The 21,787-nt window shown below is 32.7% G+C and overlaps 3 protein-coding genes across 3 annotated transcripts; all 3 read left to right on the top strand.

Annotated features, from left to right (window-relative positions):
• Positions 1–8,409: 8,409 nt before the first annotated feature.
• LOC125855496 (serpin-ZX-like) lies at positions 8,410–10,526 on the top strand. The gene is made up of 2 exons (XM_049535216.1): positions 8,410–8,831; positions 9,591–10,526. The coding sequence occupies exons 1-2, from the start codon at positions 8,439–8,441 to the stop codon at positions 10,377–10,379; spliced, it is 1,182 nt and encodes a 393-aa protein (XP_049391173.1). The 5' UTR covers positions 8,410–8,438; the 3' UTR covers positions 10,380–10,526.
• A 2,210-nt stretch (positions 10,527–12,736) lies between these two features.
• On the top strand, positions 12,737–14,617 carry LOC125854705 (protein NRT1/ PTR FAMILY 4.5-like). The gene is made up of 3 exons (XM_049534289.1): positions 12,737–12,954; positions 13,071–13,642; positions 13,732–14,617. Exons 1-3 carry the CDS (start codon positions 12,757–12,759, stop codon positions 14,615–14,617), a joined length of 1,656 nt encoding a protein of 551 aa, XP_049390246.1. The 5' UTR covers positions 12,737–12,756.
• Positions 14,618–17,685: 3,068 nt separating this feature from the next.
• Positions 17,686–20,455, top strand: LOC125855369 (protein NRT1/ PTR FAMILY 4.5-like). The gene is made up of 5 exons (XM_049535089.1): positions 17,686–17,780; positions 17,896–17,974; positions 18,539–18,756; positions 18,859–19,430; positions 19,511–20,455. The coding sequence occupies exons 1-5, from the start codon at positions 17,778–17,780 to the stop codon at positions 20,370–20,372; spliced, it is 1,734 nt and encodes a 577-aa protein (XP_049391046.1). The 5' UTR covers positions 17,686–17,777; the 3' UTR covers positions 20,373–20,455.
• The last annotated feature ends 1,332 nt before the right edge of the window (positions 20,456–21,787 follow it).

Here is a 21,787-nt window from a genome sequence, read left to right as displayed (position 1 = left end):
TCTTCTGCCATTGTCATTGTTTATTTGATCTTGATATTGCTCGAATTTTAAGAAAATTGAACTTTACTTTATTTATTTTATATTCTATATGACTGTGTAATTAATTAAGTATGTATGTTGGAATTGATAAAGATGAGGAGGTGCAACTACTCTTTTGGTTATTGTTGCTCTTCTGTCATTATTATGAGAACCGAAAAGGGTCAAAATTGCCCCCGAACTATATGAAACAGACCATTTATATCCTTCGTTACATTTTGGGATAAAAAATGCCCCTATTGTTATCCTAAGAGACCACAAATACCCTCAAGAGTTAACACCCCAATTTTTTTTTGACGTGGCAAGCCACGTGGGACTAATCCTTCCACCTAAGCGTTGCCAACTAGGATTCACTACAAAAGATCTAGACCTTTAGTGGCAACAACAGTCACCACAAAAGCCTAGAAAATTGTCACTAAAAGTTTTTAACATTAAATTCTAATTTTGTGTTGTTTTCTTCATTGTTTTTAAAAAACCAAATATGATATCAATTAAGTAGGAGTTTGAAGACACTATATGTTTTATTTTTATGTCATATGTAAATGTATAAAATGTACAATGATGCATTATATATATATATATATATATATATATAGTAGGAGATTTGAATCGAGAAGTAATTTTGATTATTTTTTGTAATAATATTGGATGTTTTTAATATGGATATTGCAAGTTATTTATTTTAGAAAATTAGGTCGCAATCGAAAATTAATTATCATATTTTTTTGTTGAAAAAATAGGTTTTACTAGCGAATGGTTGTTGGAGCCTTAGTCGCCACTAAAAATCACTCATAACCTTTAGTGGCAATATTTTGGGATTTTGTGGCAACTTTGTCGCCACTAAAAGCAAGTTCTTTTGTAGTAAATCTTAGTTGGCAATGCTTAGGTGGAGGGATTAGTCCCATGTGGCTTGCCACGTCACTAAAAAATTGGGATGTTAACTCTTGAGGGTATTTGTGGTCTCCTGGGATAACTGTGGGGGTATTTTTTATCCCAAAATGTATTGGAGGGTATAAATGGTCTATTTCGCATAGTTTATGGGCAATTTTGACCCTTTTCCGTTATGAGAAAATAGACAAATGGCCCCAATTATTAGTCAATTTTCAATTATACATTTATATTTTATGGAGGTCCTATTATTCCTCTAATTTTTTTATTTTCGATAATTTACGATCCTTAAACGCTGACATGTCCAAGAAGTTGAATACACCTTTTGTAGGCATGTAAGGGTTCAACAAAAAGACAAAAAATGACTAAAATTGAATTTAATAGTCCATGTGGCAGTCTCTCATTGGAGATTATATAATTAATTTTTTATTATTCTTTCCATTTTCTTATATCACAAAATTGTTATATCCACTTCATGATTTCTTCAAGTTTTTCTCTAAGTCCTTCAATGGTGGTCTTCTAAATTTCGTCTCAAAGAGCTCCAAATCAATTTGTAGCTACTGATCTATGCTTAGTTAATCATACATCAACCGTTTTTAGCAACAACAATCACCTAACTCGTAAGAAACTTTTATATATGTAGCTCAAAAATGGAGTTCAAGGTTTTTTCTCTAAACCCCTCATAATATTAGCAAAAAAAAGAAAAAAAAAAAGTCAAACCACAATGAACCAACAATGGTGAATTTGAAATTTCACTTTCTTATTTCATTCTTACCAAATTTGTTTTTTTGCTCCCATATTTGTGAATACTTATTGTGGATTTTTTTATTTTGAGTTCGATTTCAAATTGAAAGTGTATGTGGACTAGGTGTGGAGTTGTTCTTCTTCTTTAATTTGGTGTAGAGATTTTTTCCTCATTTTCTCTTATTATTCTCTAAAGAAATCATTAGTATTTTGGAAAAACAATCTCTATTTGAAAGCATTTTTTGTAAATTTTAATTTTCAGATTTGATAAACATGAAAACTTTACACAATTTTACAGATGATTATTAAATTATTATTTTGATTAGGTTTATAATTTACAGGGAAAAAAAATGACGTTAAAGTGATTCATAGTGTGTGCTGCACATCTTTGACATAAAACTGGTTATGACTTTTTAGGGAGATGATTATTCCATATTTAAATAGTTTAGGGAGTAATAGAAACCCGTATAGAATAAGTGTGTAGTTGAGAATTAACTAATAGGTTGAGGGGGCTTTTGACTATTTTCTCTCATTATTATTGTTTATTTGATCTTGATCTTGTTCTAATTTTAAAATAAAATTAAAAAAAAATTAATAAAATATATATACTCACTTCATTCATTTGTGAAAATCTATAATTTTTTATTAAAAGTGAAAATTTATTTGTGAAATAGTAGACAAGTAAAAATAAATAAAAAGATGTTATAAATCCATTGCATTGTGTGGATTATCCATTAGATTTATCCAAGAATTAATTGGATTCATATATGGGTGCTTCCAAGGTGATAAGAACCTTAAGGGATAACTATGTATCTACTACTTTGGTGACCTTTGGGAGTGATATCTCAACTGTTGGGTTTTATTTGCCCTGAATTTCTTACCATAAATAGGGTTTCCTTTTAGGAAAAAGTTTTGGATTGGCTAATCCTTTTCTTGTAGGAAAAGGTTTAGGACTCTATAAATAGAGGTTTGTTCCTTCTAACTTAATCAGCATTCACAATGTAGTCTTAAGGGCTTTGAGAGTTTTGGTTAGGGGGAATATTTGTGGGTCACAAGCTTGATACGTTATCACTTGTGTGAACCTCCCATGTATTCCGAGTGAATTGGTTGAGGTTATTTCTCTCTATATTTTGTACTCTAATGTTTATATAGTGGATTGCTCATCTCCTTTGTGAACGTAGGTCGATTGACCGAACCACGTTAAATCTTTGTGTCTTTGTATATTTCTCGTTTGTCTTCTTACTCATGGTCTTTCGAGGTTTGCTTTGCTAGCTTCCGCATTACACCTGCTTATTTCGGTCCTAACAAGTGATATCAGAGCCAGATTCAATGATGGAGTCAGGTTCAGTGGTTCGATAATCGATGATTGAACCAGGTTAGAAAGATGGGTGTTCATCTTGGCGGGCGTAGTTCTAGCCGCAACCTTTTTGACAGTAATGAAGATTTTTGTTGGAGAAATTGTTTCAGAGAAGTTCTCTGTGTTGATACATATATTTGATGGAGGAGATTATGGAGAGGAGAAGCAAGTTGTTGAAGATTATGTGAAGAAGGTGGACAAATTTATTTTGTCAGAAATTCAAGCCAAAGGGGAGATTTGTTGGGTTTTATTTGCCCTGAATTTCTTACCATAAATAGGTTTTCCTTTTAGGAAAAAGTTTTGGATTGGCTAGTCTTTTTCTTGTTGGAAAAGGTTTAGGACTCTATAAATCGAGGTTTGTTCCTTTTAACTTAATCAACAGTCACAATGTAGTCTTAAGGGCTTTGAGAGTTTTGGTTAGGGGGAATACTTGTGGGTCACAAGCTTGATACGTTATCACTTGTGTGACCTCCCATGTATTCCGAGTGAATTGGTTGAGGTTATTTCTCTCTATATTTTGTACTCTCATGTTTATATAGTGGATTGCTCATCTCCTTTATGGACGTAGGTCGATTGACCGAACCACATTAAATCTTTGTGTTTTTGTATATTTCTCGTTTGTCTTCTTACTCATGGTCTTTCGAGGTTTTGCTTTGCTAGCTTCCACATTACACCTACTTATTTCGGTCCTAACATCAACATTATAAATAGAGATATCATTCACCATTTGGAACACACTTGAATAAGAAGAAAAGTCCTCTCTTCTATCTACATTTCTTGCCTTCTTCTCTTTATACTTATATTATTCTGAGCTTGATTTTATAACACGTTATCAGCACGGATTGTTTCTAGTTTCAATTTTGTTCACCACATCATCCAAGTTGAGTTTTATACCAATAATTTGATTGTGATGATGAAAAGAAGGAGTAAACAGTTATTGATCAAATTGATCCAACAAAACAAAGAAAAAGAAAATCAACAAATATGATGTTAATTCGTATAGTAAATCTGGACATATGCTATATATGTTGCTTTATTAAGATGCTAGAGTACAGAGGTAAGTTTTATTTACATATTAAGTTTTACTTTATTTAATAAGTTGATTTAAGTTTGCAGATGAATCAGCGATAAGGAAATTCGCTATGCAAGATTAGATACACCTATACTCATGTGGCAAATGGTGGAGGGAGACGAACTTGTGACATACAAGAATAATTTTCTTTCATGTCTTATCGAAATTTAGTTCACTTATTTATATAGAACAAGAAAATGATAATATTTTTAAAAGCTCTTGTGTTAGTTCTATTTATTTTGGTTTATATGTCATTAGTTGAAGGGTAAGACGATGGATTCAAGTTTCATCGCACCAAAGGGGATAAGACATCGATTTAAATTTTGGTGCACCATGATGATAAAATATTGGGTTCGAATCCCATAAAATTATGGCCTAACACGCCTCATATGGATAAGACATTGAGTTTGTGTCTCAATGCACCATAGTGATGATAAAATCATGACTAAGACAAAAATAGAATATTTCTAATGAAAAGTCTTGAAATTCGGTCCATTGAATTTGCACCATTCCTTGAAAAGAATGTGGTAGCAACATATGATAACTTTGAAATCCGACTGTTGACTTGCTCCATTCTATCGTATGAATGTGGTAGCAGTGAATAATTAGTCTGAAAGATGACAAATGATTAACGATATGAATAAGGGCGTGGAGGGACGGAATTATAATAGTCATCATTGTGGTAATTATAAAAGGAAGAACAGTAAGGGTTCTCCAAGTGGTCCTTCAAAATGTGAAGGTAATTTTTATCTTCAAAATGCTATGAAAGGTCATTGAACTTGTGATTGTTGTCGACCTAATAATGTGATAAGTTTATAAATCCTCCATCAAAAGAAAGAATATAAAGTGATGATGGACTTTATGTTTCAAAGTGATGTTAAGGTGGGTCATGTAAATATGTCAAATATAAAGATATGACATGTATAAGTGGTTATGGTCAACTCATGAAGAGATTGTGACTTGTGATAAGAATCATGAATGCTCGACTATTTTGAAAGTGAATGAGTCAAGGTATAATAAAAATATTATGATTTGGATATATGTCACAACTCACCTCCACGGGAGGTTTGAGAGAAACAAATAAATTTTTATTTGGCAGAAATGGTCATTGATCATGTACGTTTATACGTCATAAATATTATGGTATGTTTATTATGAACTACCGAAAGGGGAAAAAGAAAGAAGTAATTCTTGCCTATAAAGGTTGTGGCCATGACCAAAATAATATTATTGTATGGCAATACAAATTTGTCATTGATTATGTACCTATGGTACAACAAAAGTAAAGCAAGAAAAATGTCTTGCTCGTAATAATTTTGACCATGACAATAGTAATATAAGTTTCTCCTTGAAGGAGATGTTCACCATATGGATGGTGTCATGGAATATGTGATAATACACAAAATTAATTGCAAGCTCTAATGAGTTGTATTATTACCATAGAAATAATATTGGGATTGTAGTAAGTCTCAAAAGAAACTTTTTAAGTTTCGAATGAATTGAAAAGAAATATTGAGACTATAATTAATTATGAAAAGATTTAATATTTGTAGATTACTATAATCAAAGTGGGTTATAAATATTTATGTAAAAGATTACCCTTTTTTTTCTCTTGTTTGTTGCACACAAACATGGACATGCACTGTCGTGTATTGTTGGTATATTTTATATAGGTTTTAAAGGTGCAGGTGGTGTGTAGTTGAGGGGAAAGTGGGTAAGTGGGGTCATTAGAGAGGAAAGTGGGGTAGGTTATTATTATTATTTTTTAATATAATATAATATTACACTTTAAAAAAAAACTAATCAAAAATTAAGCAGCTAATAATAATATAATAAACTATAATTAAGAGACACTAATTTATTTATTAAAATTTAAATTAACAGAAAACATCTATATATTTTTTGTAAGTTTTCATTCCATTTTTTTTAATAATTGAAACAAAACATACCTTAAAGTGTGACTCTATTTTTGTAGTTTTCAAATCTTTTAAAATAAACTTAATAAAATACGATAAACATAAAGTATCTAATTTAGATTTAAAAGAAATATTTAAGGAATAAAAATGGTGTAAAACTTTAGGTTTGATAAAAAATTAGGTGTTCACAAGATCATCATATTCTTTTCCTTTATTTCATCAATTGTTCTCTTTTCTTCTTCCTAGATAATGATATAGATACATGTCGTCAAGAAGCTAATTGAGGTGAAGAATTGATAGCTTCATTCTGAAATTAAAAAGAGAAGTTTTCTTACAATATAGTTCAAGTGTTAAGCGAAAAAGTATAAGATATGACCTATATATTTCTTTAGATCTTTTTTATGTTAGTTTATGATTTTAAGTTTTTCTTTTTCATTTTGGAGTTAAGGTATGGTTGTCGAAAATAAATTTATGCAACCCATATTTTTATGTAATTCTGTATCATTTTGCATTGTTATGAAAAGAAATTTCTTTGTTTTTGTGTTATTATTCTTTTAAGTGCTACTTAATTGACAAAACTTCTGTTGATACATGACGAGTTTGATAATACTTGAATAGTTTATGCAATATGCTTTTGTTTAAATACAAGTAATTTAAATAAAGATTATGTTACTTTATCGTCTATCTAACATAGTGTTGCGAACACATATATATGTAGTTCATTTTCACCCATTTTGTTTCATGTTTTATTTTTCTACAATTTATACAATATGAGATTTAACAATTTAATTTTCAAATAAAAATGAGAAGTTACATTTACATTTATCCGATACTAAGCCTAATAGTTTTCTTGCATTCTTTATTAATGTAGCTTTCCGTAGTCCTAAAATTCAAATGATTGGTATGATGACAATTTTGCTTTTGTACATTTTGGTTATTTCTTTATGAATTCCTTGGACCCTTCATTGTTACTACTAAAAACTATTCCTCAAATTGAAATCATGTAACTTAAAAATATTATGAGAATGGAGTTATTAGGTTTCATTTTGTTTAGATTTTAGTAATATAAGTCAGCAAGATCATTCTGTTAAAAGTGGAAAGAGTCTTAAGTCAAAAATTGAATTACTAAAGTGTCTTTTAAAAGTATATTTATCATTTTTTTAATAAAAATTAATTGTCTATTAAATTTAATTGGAAAGACCTTTCATCTACCTTTAGACATGTACAAATTCGATATGAACTTTTTATTTACAAGTTTAATATGTGTCATGCATTTATTTTCTTCACTTTTAGCTTCCAACCATTTTAACATGTCATATTCTTTATTAAATTATATATACCTTATTCAATATTTAATTGATGCATATTAAATATTCAATATATATACATATATATTCAATAAGTATACACACACCTTAGGTAAAATTACTTTTAATCAAATTCACAAAAAAAAAAAAATTAAAAATACATATGACACTAAAAACATAATTACACAAAAGATATTTTTAGTTGGTTGGGAGGTAATTATATAAACATATGTTCTACTTCTCAACTCCTTTCGGCTTGAGTGTTGGTATTTAAAAATGTTATTTTTGCCAAATCAATAGATAAAGAAGAGATTGTATATTATACCAAAAGAAACAAGGTCCAGTAACTTTGTTAATTAAAGGCGAAATTAGAAATCAAAGTAAGAAAACCAAGGATTTCTTTGAGAAATATTTCTTCCTTTTAGAGAGCTCACCATGAAGGATTAAAATATCACTTTAAAAATTTGCACTTCTTCTTTAGTACTTCCTCCGTCTCATTTTATGTGACACTTTTCGGATTTCAAGATTCAAACAAGTCTATCCTTGACCATAAATTTTTCATAGATCTTTTAAATATTTTGAATTATCAATTATTATGACTTATAATACTTTTACGTAGCTTACAAATGTACAAATTTCATTTCAAAAAAATTGAAGATTTCATGTGCAAATTCCCGGTCAAACTTAAACTGTTTGATTCTCGAAAAACGAAAAGTGTCACATAAATTAGGACAAATGGAGTATATAATTTATAACTCAAACATGTTTCCTAATACTAACATTTATGTAATTTTTTAAAATTTTGTGGTTAATAAAATTGGATTACACGTGCCCAGACCTAGTAGTATTAAACGAACCAAACTTTTAACCGAGAACATAAATGCTGAAGTCTTTTCCCAGAATGGCGCAACACTTTATTCTCTTCTATGCTCTTTGTTTACCTCTAAGCTTCTCGAACAAATTGCCGTATTGAATCAGAGTTAGTATCAAATTCTACATTTAAAGAATATATAGTTAAAATTTGACACATAGACAAAAAACTACGTTCTTGGTGTAGTTATAATGGGTGTCCATCTGATTGATAAGTCAACCCCTTCTCTTCTTCTTTGCAAGCAAATATGGATCTCCAGGAGTCGATCACCAATCAGACGGACGTTTCTTTCATGCTTGCTAAGCACATTTTCTCAAAAGAGGTTAATGGCGATTCCAATCTGGTGCTCTCTCCTCTCTCAATTCAAATAGCACTTGGCCTCATTGCTGCTGGCTCTAATGGACCAACTCAAGATCAGCTGCTCTGTTTTCTCAAGTCAAAATCAACTAATGAACTCAACTCTCTTTATTCTTATCTTGTCGACACCGTCTTTGTTGATGGAAGCCCCAATGGAGGTCCGTGTTTGTCCATTGCTAATGGTGTTTGGATCGACCAATCACTTCCTTTCAAGCATTCTTTCAAACACGTTGTGGATAATGTTTACAAGGCCTCTTCCGAATATGTTGATTTTCAGAACAAGGTATATGCCTCTATTCATTTTGTTTCACTGGAATAAGGAAAAAATATTTATATATAATTCAGACAATGCGATATGGAGTGTAGTTGTGTTGGAGGGCGTGAGTTTTGAGCCTAACTCACGCCTGAAAAGCTAGCTCAAAGAAAGGAGATGTTCCTGTTTCATGAGGGCCCACATCAGGTCTATCCATGATATACCATGTCAAATTAAGCTTTAGGCCTGACTCGGATCTTAAAAACTACGTCAAAAAAAGTAGGATTGTTCAAGCCCTTATATTGAGTCTAGTATTCCATTCATTTATCAGAAATCATTTTTTTTATTTTAAGGAACTTGTCCAAATCAACAATACATGGGAAAATTTGAATAAAGTTTTCCTCCATACCGAACACACCCTTAAATCCTCCATTCTCCAAATATTATCATATGAAATAGACATTGATGAACAATATTACCAACCACTAACTCGTTTAAGAGTTAGATACAGATTGAAGGATCAATATAACTTTGAAAGAGTACAAAGCAAAACAATTAGGACACAACTTATGTTGATTAGCCTTCTCAACGGCTCTAGCCTCAAGTAGTACAATCTTCCTTTGTTGGCTTAAATCAGCAAAAATCTCACATACTCTTGGTTAATACTGTCATCAATTATTTTTTAACCATAATCTTCCTTTGTTAGCTTTATTGAAAAGGAATTGTAGGGTAAAACATATACAGTGTGCTGATTTTATCATTCTGTGTTTGTCTTACTAATTGGTTAAGCCTGCTGAGGCTGCCAATCAAGTGAATCAGTGGGCTAAAATGAAGACAAATGATCTCATCAAAGAGATTCTTCCTCCAGACGCGGTGGATGAAACGACGAGGCTCATCTTTGCCAATGCACTATATTTTAAGGGAGAATGGAATGAGAAGTTCTATGCTTTCGAAACAAAAGACCATGAATTCCATCTCCTCAATGAAGGGACTGTTCGAGCACCCTTCATGACTAGCCAGAAGGAGCAGTACATAACAGCCTTTGATGGCTTTAAAATGTTGAGACTTCCTTATAAACAGGGCACGGACACTCTTCGCTTCTGCATGTATTTCATTCTGCCTGATGCCCGTGATGGATTACCTGCTTTACTGGACAAAATCAGTTCAGAACCTGGATTTTTAAACCGGCATTTTCCATATGAAAAAGTTAAAGCACGCAAATTTCTCATCCCTAAATTCAAAATAACTTTCAGGTTTGAAGCTACTAAAGTTCTATGGGGGCTTGGCCTCAAGTCACCTTTCTATCCGGGTGGTTTCACTGAAATGGTTGATTCCCATATATCTAAGAAACTGTTTGTTTCAGATGTTTATCACAAGTCCTTCATTGAGGTAAATGAGGAAGGAACTGAAGCTGCAGCTGTTACCGCTGTCATAGTAATGATGCAGCAGTCTCAATGCGTGAGCACTGAGAAGGAAATTGACTTTGTCGCAGACCATCCATTCTTGTTCCTTGTAAGAGATGAATCTACTGGTGTAATGTTGTTCCTAGGGAGCGTGATGAATCCTCTTGCTGGTTAGCCCACACGGAAAGCCACAAAAATCGAGTAATTGTAAGGAACAAAAATTGATAATTAGGACAAAGTTGAGTGGCTTTATATTTCTGAATAACAAGTTTTCTGATATATGTTTGTAACTATGTTGGATCTTACATAATTGACTCTGGTTTATGCTATACACTTATCTTACTGAATCATAGTTAATTAATGAACATTTTTACTTTATTAAATCACTTAACCATAGTAAGTTGAATTGGTTTGGTGTAAATACCCAGTGCGGTGAGTATCAGAACGACTTTTGTAGGGAAAACAGAAAATAGCTGACGACTTTGATTCATCAGTTTCACCAAACTCTGAGATACTTCAGTTTTAGTTAAAACGTTTCTGTCTTTAACACTTCATCTTAAATTATCTTTTTATATGTATACTGCAGTCAACTTTTGATATTTATTGTTGAAAATTTATCAAGTTGAGCTTGATTCTTGGATATTCCAGTGGACCTTCAAGAGTTTATGCCTTTGATAGATGACAAAGCCAGCAATATGTAGTGTTAACTGTTAACTATCAACGAATTTCTCTTTTTAAATTATTATTTTTTATTTTTATTTTTTACATTCTTGGGCTGAAATCTATTGTGTAACACTACTAAAAATAATGAGAAAATCAACGGACAGGGTCGGTCCAAAAAAAATCGAGAAAAACGTTTTAAATTGCAGTTGAAGAGTATACATAAAAACAATGGAAATATTTCATTAAAGATCATGTGTGGTCGAGTGATTGAATTGTCAAAAGTCATAGAAAATACCTGAATTCGATACCAAGTAGCTAAGCAACGAAGGCAAAATCGATGATGCACAATCCGTCGATTTGGCCTCGATTTTCCTAAAAAACCGACGGTCAAATATTTTTAGTATATATGTTAGTTTTTGTCCTAAAGTGAGTGTCAAAATGCCAAGTTACAATTCAGCATCAGAGTCCAGTTGACCTACTAATTTGCTTACACTGACTTTAATCCTTTTCAAATCAATTCTAATAGGGGATTAACAATGTTGACATAATCATGTTTGAGGTTTTAACGGTAGAAAAAAACAAATTTGGACCAAATGTTAATCTGATACTTATTGTCCCCTTTCTCAGATTAAGATACCATTTGACCAAATGAGAATAGAAATGTCTATAAAAACATCACTGTTTGGGAGTTAAAAAAATTACAACCATTTGTTTGATTAACTCCATGTTGCAAATGAAAAGAAGAAATATACTAGTATTTTGAATGTACTGCCTAGTTTTCACTAATGAGTATTCCACCCCAGTTGGATTGGCGGATTGTTGAAATTTTAATGTTGAAATTCATTTTATAAATAAGCAGTTACTTTTGTGTTGATGGGCTGAAACTGATAATTAAAAGCTGACTTTTTATCTAAAAATGACTAATATAACCTTAAAATTATTATACAAAAAGTTACAAATTTAAAAATTATTTTTTTTTTGAAAGAAAAGGAGAAACAACGGATACAGGATACACAACGAATAGGAAATTAGAGGTTTTATTTTGGGAAAGCTATTTTGAAATTAAAAAAAAATATTAAGAATAAAATAGTAAATGTCTTGGACAAACTAAAAGTGTTTATACCCTGAAAAGTCATAAGTTAGGGATAACCAACTTATGACCAAACTCGTAGATAAGCCAAGAAAGTACTTATACATCAGTTTGATCAGTTTATAAACTTAGTCAAACACTATTATGATGTGATTAAGGTGTTTGTTTATCTTATACAAACTCATTAGTTAATTCTCAAATATGAAGATGCAGTTTGATTCCTTTTATATCTTTTCTTGTCCTATGTGAAAGATTATATCTTTTCATTCTACTATATATAAAGGAAGAGTTATGATACTAATATACTATAACATTCATAGAACCTTTCAAACTAGCAATATAACATATATTACATTTTGGTGCTTGAAGGAAAACTCCAACATCAAAATGGTAAGCTCTCCTAGAGAAAATGTCCAAAAGAAAAATCTTTCAATGACTCAAAATTTATGTTGCTCGGACTCTCCAAATATGTTGTGTCGGATCCTCCAAGAATAAACGGCTTTTGGAGGACCTCACAGGCACCTGATGGCATTTTTGAAGAGTCTGAGCAACATAGCTTAAAATCATGCATGGAATTTATGGTAATTAGTTTTTTTGTGTTTACTTAAATGCAGGGGATGTGCAGAGATGTCAAGACTGAACCCAAACAACCACCAAGGCTAGGGGGAAATAGAGCAGCTTTATTTGCATATGGTAAAAATAAAGGCATAACTTAATGTAATATGAACAACTAGTTTTCAGACAGTTGATAATATATGGTAAATCTTTAAACCATGCAGCTATCGCGGGAATCGATGTCATGGCTTTCTTCGCAACTGGTGTGAGCTTGGTGACTTACTTTTATGGATTTATGAACTTCAGCATAACAGAATCAGCTACTGCTGTTACAAACTTCATGGGAACAGCATTCTTGCTATCACTATTTGGTGCCTTCCTTTCGGATACTTACTTGTCCAGGTTCAAGACTTGTGTTCTGTTTGGCTGCATTGAAGTCGTTGTAAGTTAATCCTCCCGTCCCCCCATCCCCCTGCTTATTATCAGTTTCAACGCTTCTATCAGTTACTTTTAATCAGCGAAGTCAAACAGACCCTTGTGTGGATGTTTCACTTTCAGGGGTATGCACTTCTAGCAGTGCAAGCACATTTCAGGCAACTAAGACCATTTCCTTGCAAGGATGTACCCTTGAGCCAAATGAACCAATGTGAGTCTGCAAATAAAGGTCAACTGGCAATCTTGTACGCGGGACTTTATTTAGTTGCAATTGGGACCAGTGGAGTCAAAGCAGCAGCACCGCCTTTAGGAGCTGATCCGTATGATGAGAAGGACCCTAAACAGGCTGCTAAACTATCAAGCTACTTCAATTGGCTTATGTTCTTTCTCACCACTGGTGCCTTGTTTGGTGTCACGTTTGTCGTGTGGATAAGTGAGAATCAAGGATGGGATTGGTCTTTTGCTGTCTGCAGTATTGTAGTAGGCTTCTCAATTCTGTTTCTAACATTGGGAAAATCATTGTATAGACACAATGTCACAAAAGGAAGCCCCCTTACGCGTATCATGCAGGTGTTTGTTGTAGTACTTAGAAACAGAAATCTTCGTTTGCCACAGAATGAACACGAGTTACACGAGATTCAGGATAAGGAAGCTAGATATGATACTGAGATTCTTCGAAAAACTGAACAATTCAAGTAGGTTAACACATTTTACTATCTCTCAATTTATGTTCTAGTTGATATTTGATACAGCATAAATGATAAAATCCCTGAAATATTTTCAGGTTTTTGGACCGGGCAGCGATAAACAGGACTGATCAGGAGGCATCCACATCAAATGAACATGGACCATGGAAACTTTGTACTGTCACACAAGTTGAAGAGACAAAAATTGTAGTCAGAATGCTTCCAATTATACTAAGTACTGTCTTCATGAACACATGTTTGGCTCAGCTCCAAACGTTCACCATCCAACAAAGCACAACAATGGACAGAAAAATCCACAAGTTTGAAGTTCCAGGGGCTTCAATTCCTGCAATTCCCCTGCTTTTTATGATCATCCTGATCCCTATCTACGAACGCGTTTTCATACCAATAGCAAGGAAATTCACAGGGATTCCAACAGGGATTCGACAGCTGCAACGTATAGGTGTTGGCCTAGTACTTTCATCTTTGTCAATGGCAGTAGCTGCAATTGTAGAAAAACACCGAAAATCAATTGCCATTAAACACAACATGGTTGAATCTGCCGCTCCATTGCCAATGAGTGTCTTCTGGTTAGGCTACCAATACGCAATCTTTGGTCTAGCCGATATGTTTACATTAGTGGGGTTACTTGATTTCTTCTATTCAGAGAGCTCATCAAGCATGAAAGCCCTAAGTACCGCGATTTCTTGGTCTTCACTGGCAATTGGATACTACACAAGCTCAATAGTAGTGAGTATAGTGAACAAAGTAAGTGGTGGATGGTTAGCTAACAACAACTTGAACAAAGACAAGCTTGATTACTTTTATTGGTTGCTAGCAGGATTAAGTGTGCTAAATTTCGGGTTTTATTTACTCTGTGCTTCATGGTATAAATACAAGAAGGTAGATGTGAATCCAGAAGACAATGTCCCTATTAATAAGGTTAAGGAGGGAAAGGGGAAGATTGAAATGAGCATAGTTTAGGAATTTTACATAATAATGTTGATTGATTCAGTCTTAATAATATATGCCTGAGAGCACATAATCATATGAAATCTTATGCTTCCTGCATAGTTCATGGAATATACTACTATACTATATAAGTTCACCTGAAACTCAGTATTTTCGACACAGAGTAGTTTAGACGTATGTGAAAAATCATTTAAACTCATAATATCGAAAATAGAATAAGGTCTAAACAAAGACTCGAAAGGAAAAAACAAAACAAACAATTGAAAGGTATTGTGAACCACAAAATTGCATATGTTCTACGAAGCAGGGCAGAGTTAGGGGTTCAAGTGGTTCATCTGAATATTTTCGTCAAAAAAATACACTATATATAAGGTTAAAATTATTTTTTATGTATACTAATGTTGAATCCCGATAGATTCTTGTGTGTTCACTTTTTTATATTAAAAAGGGAAAAGACATAAATTTCTCTTTGAACTTGTCCCGAAAATCAGTTACACGCTTAAACTATCATTGTGACCTATTACACCCCTATACTATTTAAAAGTGAATTTTCTTACCCCTAAAACTAACGTGGCAAAAAAATAAAACAAAAATAAAAAATAGGTGCGTCAATTTGAAATTAAAGTAAAAAAAAAAGTTAGAATCCTCTTTTCCACCCACACCTCTTCTTCTTCAAATCCAACCCATTGTCCTCTTCTTCTTCATTCTTTATTTTCATTACACTTCTTTATTTTTTATCACAATTTTTTTTTATTCGCAATTAGGTTAATTCTCATAGATTTGTTAGTGAATAATTGTATTTTATCTAGAAAAAATTTGATTGATTGTTTCTATCTTTTTCATTTTTTTTTTACTTTGTTAAAAAAAAATTGGTTGTTAATCAATTTTTGATTTTGGTGGTAACAGTAGCTTTATGGGTTTGGTGGTGATAGGTGGCGGGTGACAAACATTAAAAGAGGTAATTGAAGGTGGTGAAGAAGAAAAAATCGATATTTATAATGATGGTGGTGATATTTGGTGTTGGTGACAAAGAAAAAGAAGAATTGAAGGTGATATAGTGGTGGTGAAGAACAAAATCAATAGTGAAGGTGGGGCCGGATATGATTTTCCGATTAAATGAGAATTGAAAATGGGTGGGATTAGTGATGAAGAAGATATAATTATTAGAGAATTAAAAGATATAGTTAAAACAATTAATTAGGGATTAGTTAGAGTAAAATATAGTTAACAAAAGAAAAGATAATTAATAAAGAAAAGAAAACAAAAAATTATAATTTATGACATGATGTTGACGTAGCATTGATGTGGCAGCGAGTGCAATACACCACATAATGTGAGAGTGGTGTTACATGTCTCAGGGTAGTAATAAAGTCATTTTTGAGTAGTTAAGGTGTGTAATAGGTCACCGTGATAGTTTAAACGTGTAACTGACTTTTCGGGACAAATTCGAAAAGGAATCTATGCCTTTTCCCTATTAAAAATCTTGGCTATGTAGAACTCCTCAAACTTCCAAAAGGTTATGATATCACCCATGAACAATCATTATTTGACCCATAGGCCATAGCTAATGACAATAATATTAAAATCATTCTTAATGGTTTCTGAGTTTATTAATGTCCATTTTAATATCAAAATTGCGTCGCAATTAAGCACACTTTGTGGCCTAAAACAAGGATGAGGAGGAGAAAAAAATAAGTCACATGATTGTCCACTAATTCGACAATAATATAGTTTTAAAATCATTACTATTATATTTCCGAAGACAAGTTATGTTGTAATTATTTATATTGAGATATGTTATTTTGAGACAGTTTTTATTGACTACTTGGTCTTGTTGTATTAAAAAAAGTATGTATTGCAATTTTTTGGGAAAATGCATAAGTACCCACCAACCTATGCCCGAAATCTCAGAGACACACTTATACTATACTAAGGTCCTATTATCCCCGAACTTATTTTATAACTAATTTTCTACCCCTTTTTGGCCTACGTGACACTATCTTTTGGGTCCAGCGCGTGTTGACAATTTTTTCAAGCTATCTAGTTAATAGTGCCACGTAGGCCGAAAAGGGATAGAAAATTATTTATAAAATAAGTTTGGGGGTAATAAGACTTTAGTATAGTATAAGTGTGTCTCTGAATTTCGGACATAAGTTGGGGGTACTTATGCATTTTTCTCAATTTTTTTAAAAGTTGTTTATATACAAAAATATCTTCCACCTTATCTAAAGTAGAAAAAAGGTTAGGTACCTCATGAGTGTTTTTGTCATTTTTATTATTTTATTTCGGGATAATTAATTTCAATACTATTATTCCATCACTACTAAACAAAATCAATATTTTTCTACTGAAAAAATGTTTAGAAAATGTTTTGTGGCTATTCTCACATATATTTTGATTGAATCACTGAGAAACAAAAATGTTTTTCACACAAAAAAAGTTAGGAAACTTCCCACTATTTTAGCGAGAAACTGTTTTCCACCATACATTTTTCGAGTGAGTTGGTTTGATAGGAAAATCATGTTCTATAATATGAATTTTCCATTGATTCACGGCGAAAAAAGCCTATGAAATAGAGTAGTGTATCCTCCGGCAAGTATATACTAATTACTAATCATGATATAACTTATTTCTGCAAGATTAGTAACTAAATAAAGAATAAAGCTATATTAATTTCTTATTTCAAAACTATCTATACTTGTCCACCATATCAAACCACCCATATAGTATCTCAGCTTCATTTTCAATCAAATCATTTAGTTTTACTGTTTGATTTTAATTTTTTTGTTTATTGCTTTTTCCCTATTCGTTTCTTCCATTTCCTCTTTTTTTTTTCTTTTTTTTTTAATTACTACTTTTTTTTGTTGAGTGGGTAAAATTGATTCGTGAAATCTATATAACAATGATTTTTGCACGGAATATTAGTATCTACCACTACTTAATTATAAAGTTGTTTTGAGTGATGGTACCACAAAAACAACTAACAAATAATTAGTGATTTTCTGTACATGGTATGGATACAACTAACATTATGAAAGATTTTTTTAAAACTTAATTAAGTATTTTCCAATGTAACAAAAGAAGATATTTAACATTATTAGTAGTCTATTTATAGTACAGACAGAAGCTAAAACAAACTGTTTAGCTTAGCAAAAGAAAAGCTACAAACAAAATGGTAACTTGCCTTAGCAATTATATGGTTTTTAGCATATGAAATATTAGAAATTGTATTTTACAAAATTAAGAAATGTTTGGCTAAAATGTAAGTTTTATTTTGATAATTGTTGCAGGGGATTTGCAGAAATGTCAAGACTGAAGAAAATCAACTTCAAAAGAAGGGGGGAACTAGAGCAGCTCTTTTTGTCTATGGTAAGCATATTTCAAGTATATAATTGTTTAACTCTCTTGACATAGAGCGGAATTCAATTGAAGTCCCTTCGTCGAAGAATAATATTATGCTTATAAATGTAGTATGGGCGGAGCCACCTTAGACGAAGGATGGTCTGGTGCACAGTGCACACCCTTCTCTAGGGAATTATGTGGTGTATAGAGATTAAATGTTAGCTATAATGAGTTATGTGGTGTATAGAGATTAAATGTTGGCCATAATGAGTGTATTTTTAATTTAGGGGAAACTTTTACATTCTAGTGGTCTAAGTAGCTCAAATTTTGCTTTGAGTTGTAGGTTTGAATAAAGATATAGCACATGGGCATAACTCGATGGGTCTGGCTCTAATACCATGTAAAGATATGGCACCTAGGCCTAACTCAATCCCAATAACTAGCTTGATTTGTCCAAGTCCATATAAGGAGACCAAATCCCCATCCCTCTATGGATGTGGGACTTCTTAACCGAAACCACTCGCAAGAAATCCCGACTCCGCCACTGATTTTGACTATGGAGTTTTGATATTCTGATATCTGATTATGCAGTTGTGGCGGGGATTGATACCATGGCTTTTATTTCAAAGGGTGTGAGCCTGGTGACTTACTTCTCTGGGTATATGAACTTCAGCTTAACAAAATCTGCCAACACTGTGACAAACTTCATGGGAACAGCGTTTTTGCTCTCATTATTTGGAGCTTTTCTCTCAGATACTTACTTCTCCAGATTCAAGACTTGTGTTCTATTTAGCATCATTCAAGTTTTGGTACTTGTTTATTTATACATCTTCGCTATGAAAGAGAAAAACATATATTTCAAAGGTCCATGCAGGATCATGAACTGACTTTGATCATTCTTTCAATGTTAGGGATATGCACTACTAGGAGTTCAAGCGCATTTCAGCCAACTGAGACCATTTCCCTGCAAGGATGTACCTTTAAGCCAAAACGATCGATGTGAATCTGCAGATGCAGGCCAATTGGCAATCTTGTATGGAGGTGTTTATCTGATAGCACTTGGAAACAGTGGAGTAAAAGCAGCTTTGCCATCATTGGGTGCTGATCAATTTGATGAAAAGGATCCCAAAGGGGCTGCTAAGCTATCAAGTTACTTCAATTGGCTGCTGTTCTTCATCACCATTGGAGCCATGCTTGGAGTTACATTGTTTGTTTGGATAGGTGACAATCAGGGATGGGATTGGTCATTTGGTATCTCCTCTGTAGCAGTTGGTGTGTCAATCCTACTCTTGACCATGGGAAAACAGTTCTACAGATACAATGTTCCTAAAGGAAGCCCTCTGATGCGCATTTCGCAGGTTCTTGTTGCAGCTTTCAGAAATAGAAATCTCCCACTACCACAAAACAAAGAAGATTTACATCAGATCAGAAGTGGAGAGGCTAAAAATGGAATAGAGATTATTCAAAGGACTGATCAATTCAAGTATTTAATAACACCTTTATAGTTTCAGTTTCCTGTTGACATGTTGCTTTACTTAACCAAATTTTCCACAATATGTACAGATGCTTGGACAGGGCAGCCATACCGAGGAACAACCACGAACCATCCACATCAAGTGCTCATGGACCATGGAGCCTTTGTACTATCTCACAAGTTGAAGAAACAAAGATTGTAGTCAGAATGCTACCAATTATACTGAGCACCGTCTTCATGAACACTTGTATGGCTCAACTCCAGACCTTCACTATCCAACAAAGCATGACAATGAACAGGAAAATCGGAAACTTTGAAATCCCAGCGGCTTCCATACCTGTAATTCCTCAAATATTCCAACTCATCATGATCCCAGTCTATGATCGTATCTTTGTTCCGATAGCAAGAAAATTCACAGGGATCCCTTCTGGGATTCGACAACTGCAACGTATAGGTGTTGGGCTAATACTTTCAATAGTATCTATGGCAGTGTCTGCAGTTGTAGAAAGTCGCCGGAAATCAGTTGCCATGGAGCATAACATGGTTGACTCAGCCAGTCAATTACCTATGAGTGTGTTCTGGCTTGGATTTCAATTTGTAATATTTGCAACAGCTGAAATACTTACATTGGTAGGGCTGTTGGATTTCTTCTATGCAGAGAGCACATCAGGCATGAAATCACTGAGTATGGCCATTACTTGGTGTTCACTGGCATTTGGGTACTTCACAAGCTCAGTAGTGGTGAGTGTAATTAACAAGGCGAGTGGTGGCTGGTTAGCTAATAACAACTTGAACAGAGACAAGCTCGACTACTTCTACTGGTTGCTTGCAGTAGTCAGTGTGCTGAACTTTGGCTTCTACTTACTATGTGCTTCTTGGTACAAGTATAAGAAGCCAGAACTGAACCAAGAAGGTCCTATCTCTGATGAGAAGCCTAAGGGAAAACACTGAAATGTGTGTTGTTTAGAATATATGAATGTTCGACCCAACTTATGTCATATAATAATAATAATAATAAAATGTGATTGTGAACATATTACATTGTCCAAGTAATCCTGCTTCACTGGTTTTCCCTTTAACACATACAAATAGAATCATAAAACTCATTAGAGAATCAGAACACGTAACGGTTAATACAGCCCCTAACTCAGGATCAGCTTGTCAATGCTCTCTTTGTTGCTAATGATGTTTGGATCCTTTCAAGCATTCTTTCAAACAGGTTGTGGGTAATGTAGTGTATGTTTTAACCTGAAATTTCCTATTCAGTCACATATTCTTTCAGACAGGTTGTGCATAATGTTAGTCAAAAATATTATAATTAAATAATTGGAGCAGTTCAATAAGATAATTAAAATGGATGTCTTATTATCTGTTAAAAAAATAGTTTAAAACAAAAATTAGAGTCAACAAAATTTAATCAAAAAATCATTTAAGATTAATTGGGTGACTTTCTAAGTATTTTATCAATAGTTTAGTGATTTTCTAAGTGAAATATCAATAGCTGAGTGACTTCTGAATTATAAAATGAAGTTGAGTGACTTTCTAAGTAAACTATTCAAAGTTGAGTGAGCATTTTAGATATTATCTCCCTAATGTTGCCAAAGTTCTCTATATTCTCATGTTGACTTATGTTTCATATTTCAGGGCTTACGCCTCACTTCCTGCTACATAAAACGCCTCGTCTTGTGCCCCGACTTTTAAAAACACTACTTTTACACTCAACAAACTTTCTAAGTACAATTATTATGAGTTGTTTGGTTTGAACACAAGTTATTTTGGGGGTTAATTATCTGAAATTAGCTCGACTGTTTGGTTTGTTATATTAAAAATAAATATAATATATAAAATGCCCTTTAACTTGACATCTATGACCTCAAACTTTGTATGCACAAGTAGGCACTTAAACTTGGTCCTTGTTATATTTCATCTTCATTTTCGTTCAATCAAATCAATTAATGATAATCAAACAAGAGTTTTATCGTGCCATTTAGATTAGAAAAATGTTTAATTTTCTTTTACTTTTTGTGTTTTGCTTTTTCTTTTGACGTTTCTTCCTTTTTCTCTTTTTTTGTTGAGTGCGTGGATATTATTTTTAAAATATAAGATATTCAAAAAATCCAAAATAAATTGCTTCATGAAAGTTTCGTAACAATAATTTTGCATGAGAAAAAGAAAATTGAACAAAAGTAGAGGCTACCTAAAAAGTTCAACATTATTAGTAGTAGTATATATTTATTTATTACAAGACAAGAAGCTAACAGAAAACTACTCTCAAGTTGAGTTTGCCAAAACATAGATATATATACATCTCAAAGTATTTGTCACATTTAAGTTTGGATTGCAAATAAGAATCTGCAATAGAAATG

The sequence above is a fragment of the Solanum stenotomum genome, chromosome 2 (assembly GCF_019186545.1).
Source record: "Solanum stenotomum isolate F172 chromosome 2, ASM1918654v1, whole genome shotgun sequence".
NCBI lineage: Eukaryota > Viridiplantae > Streptophyta > Magnoliopsida > Solanales > Solanaceae > Solanum > Solanum stenotomum.
Note: the sequence above shows the minus strand (reverse complement) of the source record. Positions and strands in the feature narration are given on the sequence as shown.

Coding starts and splice junctions, on each gene's coding strand:
- LOC125855369 (XM_049535089.1), top strand. Junction 17,975..18,538: donor AGCAGCTCTTTTTGTCTATG/GTAAGCATATTT, acceptor CTGATTATGCAG/TTGTGGCGGGGATTGATACC. Junction 19,431..19,510: donor CAAAGGACTGATCAATTCAA/GTATTTAATAAC, acceptor CAATATGTACAG/ATGCTTGGACAGGGCAGCCA.
- LOC125855496 (XM_049535216.1), top strand. CDS start 8,439: ATGGATCTCCAGGAGTCGATCACCAATCAGACGGACGTTTCTTTCATG. Junction 8,832..9,590: donor ATGTTGATTTTCAGAACAAG/GTATATGCCTCT, acceptor TAATTGGTTAAG/CCTGCTGAGGCTGCCAATCA.
- LOC125854705 (XM_049534289.1), top strand. CDS start 12,757: ATGGCTTTCTTCGCAACTGGTGTGAGCTTGGTGACTTACTTTTATGGA. Junction 12,955..13,070: donor TTGGCTGCATTGAAGTCGTT/GTAAGTTAATCC, acceptor TTTCACTTTCAG/GGGTATGCACTTCTAGCAGT. Junction 13,643..13,731: donor CGAAAAACTGAACAATTCAA/GTAGGTTAACAC, acceptor AAATATTTTCAG/GTTTTTGGACCGGGCAGCGA.